This window comes from Rhinichthys klamathensis, unplaced genomic scaffold, assembly GCF_029890125.1.
Source record: "Rhinichthys klamathensis goyatoka isolate OS25496 unplaced genomic scaffold, OSU_Roscu_1.1 h1tg000567l_1, whole genome shotgun sequence".
In the NCBI taxonomy this organism is placed as follows: domain Eukaryota; kingdom Metazoa; phylum Chordata; class Actinopteri; order Cypriniformes; family Leuciscidae; genus Rhinichthys; species Rhinichthys klamathensis.
The window spans coordinates 1387685-1400461 of record NW_026607033.1 but is presented as its reverse complement, the minus strand read 5'-3'; the positions used below and the strand labels follow the sequence as shown (position 1 = coordinate 1400461).

Here is a 12777-nt window from a genome sequence, read left to right as displayed (position 1 = left end):
TGACTTGAAATATTGAGTTAAGTTAAAATGGTATGTTGCAAGAAAGAGACTAAAGTGATACGAGATACAGTATGTAGAAGACTTTTTTGGTTTAAACGTTTTAGTGTCAATATAATATAAAAATTATATTAGCTCTGTATAATATGCTTTTGTTTTTTAAATAATTTACATGAAAATACATAGTTGATGTTTTTTCTGCATTTCTTCAATCTCCTCTCCCGCTCTGTAGTGGCCAGGAGAAGATTTACGACATCATCTCCGAAACCATTGCCAACGACTTCCCGCTGTGGTTCAATAAAGTGATGAGTTACGTCACCAGTCCTGTGGTGGTGCTGCCCGCTTTGCTTCTACTCTTGTAAGTGCTTCTGTCTACACTGAGAAAATAGCTAGAAAATTAAAGCTCATCAAGACAAACATTGGATGTTGGCCTGACAAAAAAAATTATGTTCTGGATGGTTACTAGTGCATTGCTATATGTGGTTGCTAATGAGATACACTACAGTTTGGGGTCAATAAAATTGTTTTTATTTTCATTACTCCAGTCTTCAGTGTCACATGATCTTTCAGAAATCATTCTAATATGATGATTTGCTGCTCAAGAAGCATTTCTTATTATCAAAAAACATTACTGTGGAAACCGTGATGCACTTTTTAGGATTCTTTGATTTAATAGAAAGTTTAAAAGAACAGACTTTGCTGGAAACAGACATCTTTTGTAACATTATAAATCTTTTTTCTATCACATTTGATCAATTTAATGTGTCCTTGCTGAACAAAAGAAAATTCTTCAAAAACAAACACTTATTGATCCCTATCCCTACTTTTGAACAAAAGAGGGGAATTTGGGTATTTTTGATAGTCTGCTGTAGGATAAACAAACAGGTTGATTCAATTAGGAAGAACATAGCCTCACGACTGTGCTTAGTTTAGAGGATGTAGATTGAAAGCTTTAACATTTACAAGTTTTGGTCTGGGGTTAGAGAGTTTGAAAAAGCCCTTTACCCCTGTTTGTACAATAACAGCACATTGTTTTAGTCAAGCCAGCATAATTCGACCAGGCAAGCAGGACAAATGCCTTCAATGCACTCAACCTTGTGCTGTTTGTCATTGTCCCTTTCAGTATGCTGATCTACTACCTACAATCCATCGCTAGATCACTCAAAGTCACCAACAGCCAGCTGAGACTCCAGCTTCAAACCGTGAGTCACTCCAAATAGAATATCATTATGATGTATTTCAGTTCATTTAACAGATCTGGGATTTACAATAAGGAACCCGAGCGAAACAGGATACGGTCCTTGGATTTCATATAATCTCATTTCTTCAGCAGTTTATTTTATAACGCTAATTAAATTTCCTCTTGCAGGAGCGCACAGACGACAAGAAGAAAGTATTTCAGTTAGCCGCAGGTACTTTGTCTATGAACTATCTTCATTATGAAAACAAGGGAACGTTTCGGGCACATTTCAGGCCGCTGAGCAGTAACGGCCAAAGTAATGTACTCACAATATATAACGTCATAAGGCAATATCAGCCTGTCACCAGTTGGCTGGACATTTGGGTGTGTAAATGTGTGATTTACAGCACGTCTGCAGGCACCTGAGGGAGGCGATAAAAAGAAGGAACAAGAGAGCGACATCACCAGTGTGGAGTCGTCCGCCCGCTCCACCTCCCCTCCACGGCGCAACGGTAGCGTCACCAACTTCCAATCTCCCGTCCGCCATTGCAACAGCATCCGGACAATATCCCAGTCGGCTTCACGGCCTGACATCCCCAGAGCTGCCGGAGCGACGCGGAGTCCCTCTGTCCCAGTGCGGCAGAAACACAAAGCAGAGCATGTTGCCAGCAGGTCTGTGCTGCTCTGTGGTATAAGAGCTTTATGTTTCAATTCACTGCTGCTTAGGTTCCATACATCTGCTGTACATGAAGCTTCACTGCCCTCCATTTCTGCCCGTGTAATGCTTTCAGAATGTACAGCAGCCCCTCAGTTCCTCAAAGACAAGTACGACGAGTGGAGTACATACCCATCAGGTTTGGTATATTCATGAAGTCTGATTATGAATAAACAAGTGATTCCTATTTCTACAGTTGTGTTTCTACCTATTCTGTTTCTTATACAAATTAAGCTCTATCAACAGCGTTTGTGGCGTAATGTAGATTACTGCTGAAAATCATTTCAGATTATTTTGTTCCGTTTATTTAAAGGTAAAAAAATCATAATTTCAGCAACTAAAACTATTAAAAATAAATTTTGTTGATTGAAATATAGCGTATTTTATTTCATTTACTTTCCAAGGCAACATTTGTAATTTTCGTGTTGAATGTTGAAGCACTAGTAAATTACTAAAACTGAAATTAAAATGAAGTAAAATAGAAATATTAAAAACAATTTTTTTAAAAAATTATAAAAGCACATAAAATGAAAATGAAAACATACGAATAAACACTAATTCAAAATAATGGTAAATAAATAATACTAAAATAACACTGGATTACAGTAAGGAGTGTAGAGTAAAATACACACCGTTTCAAAAGCACAGCCACCATCCAGCTTATTTTGCAACGAGGACGTAAGCTATTTTCCATGAATGTGCAAGACTTCTGATTCATTAGCCACTACAGGTAAATAACTAGAACAATGACAAAGTGCAGTAAATGGTAAAACTATTTGTTCTACAAACCAATGTGTTTGTGATAACGATAATAAATCAAGCAGCACAACAGTTTTTTTTAGCTAAAATATCTAACCGGATGATACCAGAAGCCTCGTACATTCGTACATACACAAGTTACAAATTGCCTCTCCCACCACTATATAAGTAAGACTTGTATTACAGAACCACTTACTGATGTTGTGAGAGTGTGTGTGTAAGTAATTTATCCAAACTTTTGGAATGTCATAGCATGTAACTTTCGCTTGATATGCATTAAGCCCCCTCAATAACAGGAATGATGTCTGTAATTCATAGTCAGACGTTCACCCACTTAAAAAATTAGTCCCAGCTCAAAAAGGATGATTTTTAGACAGCTTTACTGACCAAACTATAATCTGCAGTAAACTCTGTCTGAATAATTAATGTTAAGTGCTTTGACAAAATACAAACTTTTATATTTCTGCTTTTAAACCCTTCAGAACACTGGCTTGCTAATTGTTTATATGCATTACTGTAAATGTGCTTTTTTCGGATTAATTTCTTTTAAACTTAAGGACGTCAAAATAATTTTCTGTGGTAATCAACATTATGCTAGACTTAGCATAAATTCTTCTGCGAGCACTCAACTAATTCATATATATATATATATATATATATATATTTCCTATTAAAACTTCTGCATTTCAAATTGTACTGCTTTTATTATACTTGGCACTGTGTCTACTAACTAAAGGACAAAATATGTAGATGCAGTTCATAGAGCTTAACTTGATTGAACCCTTTACAAGGTCCTTTGGTGGGGGGGGGGGGGGGGGGGGGGGTATTGTTTTCACTTTAAGACACTTATGGTATTATATCAGATCAGGGATAGGTAATAGAACTTCAGTGCTTGCACTTTGAGAGTAAAACTTCATTAGGCTTCACCTTTCATTTCATAATGCAGTGCACTTCATACTATTTAATTAAAGGAGCAATTCACCCAAAACTGAAAATGTTGTTATTTACTCACCCTCACAACATTCTGACTGTATATTATTTTCTCTTTTTCTGTGAAACACAAGGCAAGCTCTAAGGAAGAATGTAGGCAGAATGTTTCATGGTGCGTTTAGTCCATGACAGTATAAATCACCATCCTGTTTCAGCTTTTTGTTTCACAAAAGAAAGAAAACAATACATCTTGGAAAGAGTTTTGGGTCAACTTTTCCTTTAACATTAGTTACAAGCTGCACCATAAAGATAAATGTCTTTGTTTCTCAAGTTTATGGAAGGTATGGTGAATTATGTACAAACATACATATTCATGTCACATGTTGCATTTTCTGATATCCAGGCATTCTGGATACTTGGGCAGCTCCAGTGGTTCCTGCCGCTCCAAGTCCTACCACAACATGGCCTACAACCCGTGTTCACGGTACGCCGAGAACATCCACTCCGATCCGCTGTTTCGGAAAACCATCCGCCCCATGCACAACGAGCCCGCCATAATGGCGGCTCAGAGCTATGTGGGCCGCCGGGCACACACGACGCGCTACGTCATCGTGAACGAACATGAAGCTCGCAAGAAGATTGTGCGCTCCACTACACGCGTACCGAGACATTACCGACTAGCAGATGAACCGACGGAGATTGTAGAGCTGTATCCACGTAATGTAAAGTGTTACATTCCTCGTACCCCTCACCGCAGCCACCAGCCACACCTCAGCGAGGAAGAGGAGGTGGAAGAGGAAGACCCCAAGAGCAGCTCGAGGAGGGGATCGAACCGTCCACGATCACTGACAGACCTCCATCAGACCGCACGCTTCTACATTGGCGACGCGGTAAACAGTCAGTTGTCTATGGAGCAGGGTTTATATGGCGACGAAGAGGAGGATGATCATGAAGATGACTGGGTGAATGATGGCTTGCACCCTTGCTCTCAAACAAACATCCGAGGCCCAGAGTCGGCTCACAGATACGGTGAACAATACGTCAAGCCCAAGACCAAGCACAAAGTGGAGCCGTCGTTGACCGAGTCAGATTCGGCATCGCTGGCTTCTAGTAGTGACCAACAAAACAGCAGCACAGACCAGTACATCCAGGTCATTCACAACAAGGAAAAGTACCTGAAGCCCAGTGCAAAGCCGACCAAAAAGAAATTAAAGAAAAACGTTAAACTCAATGTGTCTGGCACCAATGATCTTGTCTGCTCCAATGTTTAACCTGTTTAGATCTAAAACCGAGATTATGGCTCTGTTTCAAAAACCCTAGTGAGCTGTCTACGTAGGAAGCATTTTAAGGCCTCATAGGCGCACACCAACACGAAGTCTGTTTCAAAAGGTAGGTTGCATTATTATCCTGCCTTCTAAGATAACTTCTATTGGTGAAATTGTAATGCATCCTTTCCCAGAATGCACTGTGAATAATGCTGCATTCCAGACAACTTGGAACTCTGAACTTTGAATAGAGTGCTGGAGTGATGATGTATTTTTGTAGTCCAACCTGGAAGTTTGCATCATCCTGTTTCCCTCAACAAAATCCCATTAGGATTTTTCCATTGGCTTTTGGATTATCGTAGAAATTATGTTTATTATTCTTAGACATTTTTCATTATGATAATCCTCTCAAATGAACACTAGCTTTTTACTTCTAGCGATTGTATTTCTTGGCTTTAAAATTCATAAATGTAGAGTTAGGCTATAAACAAACTACGCCACAGTCGCATGACTGTCACCAACATTAAGCTTTCGACAAATTTCCAACAATTTCCTATGAAAGTTTGTTATAATAGTTTGCAAGTGCTCATTACAAACACAAGGCTATGGAAGTGGTTAAGTGAGAAAATGAGTTTACCCGTTTGGTATGATGACGACAACCTCTGTCGTCCAATTTAGGCACTTGTTAGCAACCGCCTTTTTCAAGACAAGTAAAAGCTTTAAAGAGGTCATATAATGCCATTTTTGTACAAGCTAGTATGATTTTTTAGGGTCTAAAATAAAAGTTTGTAATATACTTTAATTAAAAATTCTCATTACTATTGTAAGAAAACACTTATTTTACCTGGTCAAAAACAGCTCTGTTTTCAGCACGCCGTTTCAGTGCATATGACTTTAAATGATAATGAGCTTTGCTCACCCCGCCTCTCTGTTCTGTGCGTACACCGTTTGTAACACAATAACACAATAACCATAACGCGTTGTTCAGTATAAACGTGGGATTATGAATTATATTGAGAACATCATACATAGAAAACATGCCGTAATGTACCCTGAGTGTAAACCTTAGACGCATTCATTGTGAAGCGTGCAGCTAGCGATTTGCAAAGATTAATATAAATATCAATATAAAGTTTAATAAAACGTTACTCACTTCAGTTGTTCTAGAGGTTCAACAGGAACATGAATAGCTGGTACCGATCCTTTTTTCATGAGCAGCTTCTTAGCAAAACCAGCTTTATACTGACCCTCGTTTATAAAGCAGTCTGGTGTGTGAAATGATTCGCGCAAACATGAGAGCATTGACGTTGCTCGTGGGGAGTATTCCCTTCGAAAACAAACTCAGCCACTGCGTCTTCAGCAGTTCGGATTTAGGAACATTAAAATGACTGCTGTGTTCGTTATTAAACCCAAGAACAGAACACCACAATCGCTTAGACGCCATTCTGCTCATAGACAGTGCTCCAGCATATCAACAATGACCGCGCCGATCCGCGCAGACTATGATTGACAGCTGGCTCATGAGCGAGGGCGGGTCTGTGTTGAATCGCTGCTGTCATTCAACAATCGTGGGAGGGGCTTCCGAGCGTGTGACGTCACACGCTCGAACGGCTCGATTTGAGACGGGAAAACATATAAGGAGATTAAAACAAAAACACTGGATGGATTTTTATCATTTTATGATGGTTGTGTACAGGCACTGCCAACACGCATTTCAGTACAATCAACTTGTAAAAGTGCATGTACCATTATATGACCCCTTTAAAAAAATCACAAGTGGGTATTACTGATGCATTTTATGTTTTAGAATAAAACATGAAAACAACTTAATTTCATTTCAGGCAATTAACCAAAAAACCATTGACTTCAGGACTATGGAAACGGAAGAGCAAAAAAAAAAAAAAAAAGAATAGGGTTTTGGCCTACAAAAATGTCATCCCTGCATTACTCAAATCTCTCGCCAACTACTTGATAATAACTACTGGGACTTTGCTTGCACTAATTCAGAGCTGATCGATCAACCCTCAACTTCATTGAGAAGCATCGTTTCCAAGATACCAGCAATTTAAGTGATGTTCCACTGGTTATTTTAAGTGGAGGTGAGTGAATTCTGAGTTGTCTGGAACACAGTATGACTAAAAAATGTTTGCAAATGGTAAACTTAAACTGTCTGAAACAGCATTAATCCATCCAAGGTGATGTATGGAGTTGAGATAAATTGTTACTATATTAATTATAGTGCATTTCATTACATTCTAAAAATAATGATAAAAAAAAGTTATCTGATTAAAAATTTACTGGTTTACATCATTTTTAACTTGAGTATTGCACCATTAGCTTAGCAACATGCAGTTGCTGCCTACATAGAATAGAGCGTTCCATATCAGTCATTTATGAGGTTCCATGTAGTTTGGATCCCTCATTACTAGGCAGCTGCTTATGTAGGTGGCAGACAGCAAGGGAGCTTACTAGGTTTTGAAACGGCCAATAATTCAGTGTAATACCTACAGGTTTATCCTATAAAAGTTGCAGTTTGCCTTGTAAAGTAAAGCACAAATAAATGACCAAACTGTATAAGTGTACTTTGCATGTATCTGTAGATTTTCATTAAATCTGATATAAAAATTATATTTTTTGGACATTTGTGGACTCAACTATCCAATTCAAGGCTGTAACCATGTATTCAAGATCGGGTGTGTACTAAATGAAAACATTTTGAGTCAGCCAATGAAAAACTGTTATTGAACACTTTTCCCCTCAATCTCTGAGGGTTGTGGCCTTGATACAAATGAAGCACCTCTAAAGCACTTATGGTTACCTCAACACTTTGAATATCAATATTCAGATTAAGAGGTTGCGTGTGCGAGTTTTTCAATTGCCAGTTTATAAAATTATTGCATTTCTGAACTATTTTTATTTACAATCCTGAATATGTGGTTACAGTATTGGCATAAAGTAGGGGAAAAAAGCATCACATCAATCCATATTTGAGTCCAGGAGGGTTATGAATATGCGTGTGTTGTAATTCAAGGAAGTACTTCCAAAAGGTCAATGAAACTCTTTCAGAAATATTTTCTCACATTCAGGCACAAGAGCTACGATTAACCACTGATCACTCAGTGATGTGCTTTTCACGATCCATGACATTTTCAAAATTATTTCAGATGCGGTTGTCAACATAAAGTTCATTTTTAGCCACCTTTTGGATTGATATTCTGATTTCTGTAACTTTATTAAAGGTTATAATGGATATATAATGTTTAAATATAAAATACTGCAAAACATTTATCAAAATTATTGGTATTACTTAGCTCTATATTTTCATTTCATAGATCAGAATGAAAAAAATTATATAACATCTGCTCAAACCGAAGTAGTGTGTAATTATTTAAAATTGCCTCACATTCACTTAAATATTTAAATATTTGAATATGTATTATTTAAATAGCGAGTCGCGTGGCAATAGGGACATTACTGTACTGTATAACAGGATCGACACAGAAAACTCCAGTTCCCAGAATGCAACATTTGTCTGACGATCTCCAGGACTAAGGAAGTGGCCTTTTTAAAATTATGATGATTTCGTGGCATTAGACGGGTTAATTGTATCTCTTTTTATTATTTTGATCGCGCATGTGTAATTGAAGCGTTCCTTTCATCTCTATAGAACTGTATCGATTATTATCCGTCGCAGCCGTTCAATCAAGATGACAGTCACCCTTATCATTTGAAACTAATGAATGAACTGAAAACATCTGTATGTTATACCAGAAACTGGCGGATTTAACTGTAGCCACTGTTAGTTTATGAATATTGAATGTACTTGAACAAAGATCTCGGAAGAATCGAAGGTAAATTGTGTCATTTACGCTATACAGTAGAAGGTTGCTGCCGGTCGCTCGCGAACGCTTTGAATACATGTGCTGTTAGAGGACAAGCCAATAAAATATCAAATAAAACTATACACTGCCCATCGTCATGGATTATATGCACACGGCCAGATCAGTGGAGGATCGTCTTTTGAGCTACAAAAAAGACGAGTCCGGATGGAAAACATGCAAGAAAACTGTAAGTATTAAACAGAAGTGTCTTTTTTTTGCCATGTTTAGCAGTGGTTTATCTTTAAACACTGTTTTTGTTTTTTCTAGAATGATGTTGTGGTGGGTTGGAGACCCTCTTGTGAATTCGCGGGATATGTGTAAGTATAAAATATTGTGCATTACATGATCTTGTATATTTGTCATCGTGACGTCATATGTGCTGACTGGTCGTGTTCTAGTTAGTGGCAACCCTGTTACATATTATATTGTGCACTCACTAAATTGGACACAATTTAGTCTGAGAATGAGATCAATACCCATGCTATAAGGGATTTAAAAATAATCCTAAACGGTTTCAACATTTATCATGTGGAATATGCATTGCTTTAGTTATTCTCAGATCTCAGAAAGTATTTCACTTGGCAAATATTTACTTTGTATAATCACTAGAGTATAGTCTTCTATTAGGGTCATATGACTTCTTGGATTTGTAGAAAAGGAAACGCGTATGTTTCCTGAAGGAATGAACGATTTGATTGTGGCCTTGAGGATTTTTGGTATGTTCTCAAAATTAAATGTTTTGTAATATTTGCAATGATTCCTTTTTTTTTATGTAAACTGTTTTAAATGTATCAACAAAAGCTTTACTTGTCTTTCATTGCTGTTCTTCAATGACATTTTCCCAAGAAAGTGAAGCATTAGGTTCACCAGAATTTCATTATTTTAGGCTTGTCCCCTTCTCAGAAAACTTCCCATCAGTTGCACAAGTGTACACATTTCTATTTGCTGTAATTTCCATAATGTCACAATATCAAAAACTTTGTTGTGCAGTCTTTAAAAAACTGTACATTTGTAGGTAAAAATGTGTAATAAAAAAAACATCATGTATAGTGCATATCACTAAAGTTTTTCTTTGTATTTGCATTTATTAACATTTGCTTTTTATCTACATTTACATTATAATCTATATATTTTAAGATATCTTTTTGCAGCATTCACATACTGTCGACATCATGTGCAAACATGACAGCAGTGACATTAACCTTTGTCCAGTATGCATGAGCAGTGATTGTGTGTTCTTTGGGTTTCTCAGGTATAAAGGGGAGGGGATTGTCAATGGCAGTCCAGAGAAAGTGTGGGACTGCTTGAAACCTGAAATCAATGGACTTCGTGTAAAATGGGATTCTAATATAAAAAAGTTTGAGCTGCTTGAGCAGGTGTCAGCGGTAAGATCAACACAAATACACTCATATATGAAAGCAGATTACTGAGTGAAATCTCATGGTCTGACCAGTTTGTCCTTTCAGCTATGTGTAAGGAACAATGTTTTATTTCTGTATTCTTACTTGGATTGTTAAAGGTGATGCTTGTACTTTTTATGTTAAAACACTTTCAACGGTTCTATGACGCTTTCAAAACATCAATCTATTTGTTTGAGTTTACAAACCAGCCCGAAAGCAACATTGGCTCAACCAATGGCGTGAGTTTGGAGGAGTTTGTCTGATCAATGTCTGGGATACCTGTTTGAAAACAGTCTTTTTCATTTCATTTGGTGACGCTAGTGAAACTTCACCTTTAATAAGCCTTATTTCTAATTTCCATTGAGATGTTTTTTGATGCACATGGCATTTCAATGATTTGATGCGTACAACGGCAGATGTATACCTTTCTAAATCTTTTCTTTTTCATTGCCTAGGATGTTTTGATCTGCCGAACCGTCACGCCTTCGGCTGCTATGGGCATTATATCACCTCGAGATTTTGTTGATGTCATTTCCATTAAACGCTATGAGGATGGCACAGTGTCCTCAAACGGTATGCAGTGTTATGGCCTTCCTCCTTTAATTGGATTTGAATCTGACACTATTCTCATGCAGAATTTCAGAAACTTGTTTTAAATAGCATCATTTTTCCATTGACATAAGACTTGGTATCTATCTTAATAATGCTGTCATTGATAATCACATTTTTATTGTTTTATAGCTACCAATGTAAGCCATCCAAACTGTCCTCCTCAACCCGGCTATGTCAGAGGCTTCAACCACCCGTGTGGTTGTTTTTGTGTTCCAGTTCCTGGGTAAGTTTCTCAGAAAGATAAGCATGCCATTCAATGCAAGTGTCTTGAGTTGATGTAATTCAAGTACAAGACAGCAGGTGGTGACAAAATGACATTTCAAATTTTTCAGTAGCGTAAAAAAAAGATTAAGTATACCTTTTTTTTTTTTTTTCTGTAGGGAACCAGGCAAAACGCAGCTGTTCAGCTTTTTCCAGACTGATCTTGGAGGTTTACTTCCTCGTTCAGTTGTCGATTCATTTTTCCCCACCAGTATGGTGGAGTTTTACAGCAACCTGACCAAAGCTGTAAAATCGATGAAATAGCTCCAGACACTTTATAGAAAATATCCCCCTTTAATCATAAATGTGGATATTTTGATAATTTGACACACCTTGCATTTAATCAAGCTTTAGGTGGGAAGTGAAATGACCTTATTCCTGATTCTTCCAGCAGCTACAGTACCGTGTCCAAACACTTGAACAGACCGTTTTATAGGTATAGAAAACGGGAACATTTTCTTTACCATGTTTTTTCATAAATTCTGAAAACTAGTGATTCAAATGAGGAACTATTGCAAAAAAAACAGACATTTACACATATGCATTTGGCAGATGCTTTTATCCAAAGTGATGTGCAGTGCATTCAAATGACATTTTATCAGTCAGTTTGTTTCAGGGGAATGGTGTGATCCTATAATGTAGCATTATGATAAATTTGAAAATAATTTCATTCATAAATGGCCAAAAATAACCTAGTAAACATCGTTTCTACTAAGTTACTGATTTGTGTGTGTCGTACAAATAGTGCTACATGAAGCAAAAGAGAGACTCGCTCACAATTGATTTCAATAAAGCTTAGCATTAACATGTGCAGTAACATGCAACGCTGCTTTAGATTGAGCTATCTTAGAAGGCAACATTGGGTTGCTGCTTACTTTTTGAAACCACTGTCAGGAGCTCGCCTTTGATGTCTGGCCTAAATAGGCAGTTCACTAGTTTTTGGAACAAAGCCTTCTTTTAATAAGCTGTTTTTAGAATTTCAGTCAAATATTTGATGTCAGTTGTCTGAGTTTAAAGATTGCATTTTTATTTGAATAATTGAGCTCTTGATAAATGCTTGAGTTTGACAGTTAAATCACAAGTCTGAAACCCAGTATTTCTATATTTGAATAGTGATATTATTGCGCATAACTGGAATTTTGCAATTCAATGTTTACCGACAGACGAGTATCTTCAGACATTTGAAGAACTGTATTTGCTGCTGTTCTCGGTTAGCATAACTGAGATTGTGTACTGTATGTTTGAGGCTGACAAAAGAAGGGCCGAATGAGGGATGTTGTGAAATGATTTAGTTGGCTCAAGGTTTAGTTGGTTAGCGTGACCCCATTAGCCCCTGCTGGTGATTCTGTAACCAGTATAAAGCGTTTTTCTCCATTGATGGCCACTCAAAAGTATCCGTGTTCTGTGCCAGCCAGCCGAGCAACTGCCATTAAGACAATTGGGAATGCTAATGGATGAAAGTTATTTCATACATCTCTTTGAGAGAAACAAATAACACATTTATGGAATAGGGTTGAGTGGAATCAGAGTAATTAAAAATGAATAAAATTCCAAAAGATTTCCTGAATTTGAATTGAGGTAGAGAACAAGATGCACAGTTCTAATTCGAATTCATGGAAGTTGACAATTACCTGAATAAAATTTTAAATAAAATGTGTGTGTGTGCGTGTATATATATAGGGCTGGGTATCAAGTTCAATACTTTTTAGCCAACGACCGAATTGCCTCGATACCATCGAGTATCAAAAAATGTCTTGTCGTTGGGTACCAAATTTCG

General features: G+C 37.3%; 2 protein-coding genes across 5 annotated transcripts in view; both read left to right on the top strand.

Moving 5' to 3' along the window:
- The window catches only part of LOC130074070 (transmembrane channel-like protein 3), a 29486-nt gene extending 23920 nt beyond the window's left edge, over positions 1-5566 (top strand). The window contains exons 12-17 of one of the 4 annotated variants that reach the window (XM_056239587.1): positions 230-355; positions 1121-1199; positions 1367-1409; positions 1585-1849; positions 1969-2031; positions 3985-5566. In XM_056239587.1, coding sequence (XP_056095562.1) covers positions 230-355; positions 1121-1199; positions 1367-1409; positions 1585-1849; positions 1969-2031; positions 3985-4852 — 1444 coding nt within the window. In that variant the 3' untranslated portion in view covers positions 4853-5566. Of the gene's footprint in view, positions 1-229; positions 356-1120; positions 1200-1366; positions 1494-1584; positions 1850-1968; positions 2032-3984 lie in introns of all 4 variants that reach the window. The other 3 variants (XM_056239585.1, XM_056239588.1, XM_056239586.1) reach the window with 3 other exon arrangements.
- Positions 5567-8357: 2791 nt separating this feature from the next.
- Positions 8358-12288, top strand: stard5 (StAR-related lipid transfer (START) domain containing 5). Its single transcript, XM_056239584.1, has 6 exons — positions 8358-8914; positions 8995-9044; positions 9980-10112; positions 10583-10700; positions 10869-10962; positions 11120-12288. Exons 1-6 carry the CDS (start codon positions 8825-8827, stop codon positions 11262-11264), a joined length of 630 nt encoding a protein of 209 aa, XP_056095559.1. The 5' UTR covers positions 8358-8824; the 3' UTR covers positions 11265-12288.
- Positions 12289-12777: the final 489 nt, after the last annotated feature.

What these genes read in the sequence shown, in the direction of transcription:
- stard5 (XM_056239584.1), top strand. Translation starts at nt 8,825, where the DNA reads ATGGATTATATGCACACGGCCAGATCAGTGGAGGATCGTCTTTTGAGC. An exon ending in TGTGAATTCGCGGGATATGT is followed by an intron (nt 9,045 to 9,979) that starts GTAAGTATAAAA and finishes TGGGTTTCTCAG; the next exon opens with GTATAAAGGGGAGGGGATTG. An exon ending in TTTTGTGTTCCAGTTCCTGG is followed by an intron (nt 10,963 to 11,119) that starts GTAAGTTTCTCA and finishes TTTTTTCTGTAG; the next exon opens with GGAACCAGGCAAAACGCAGC.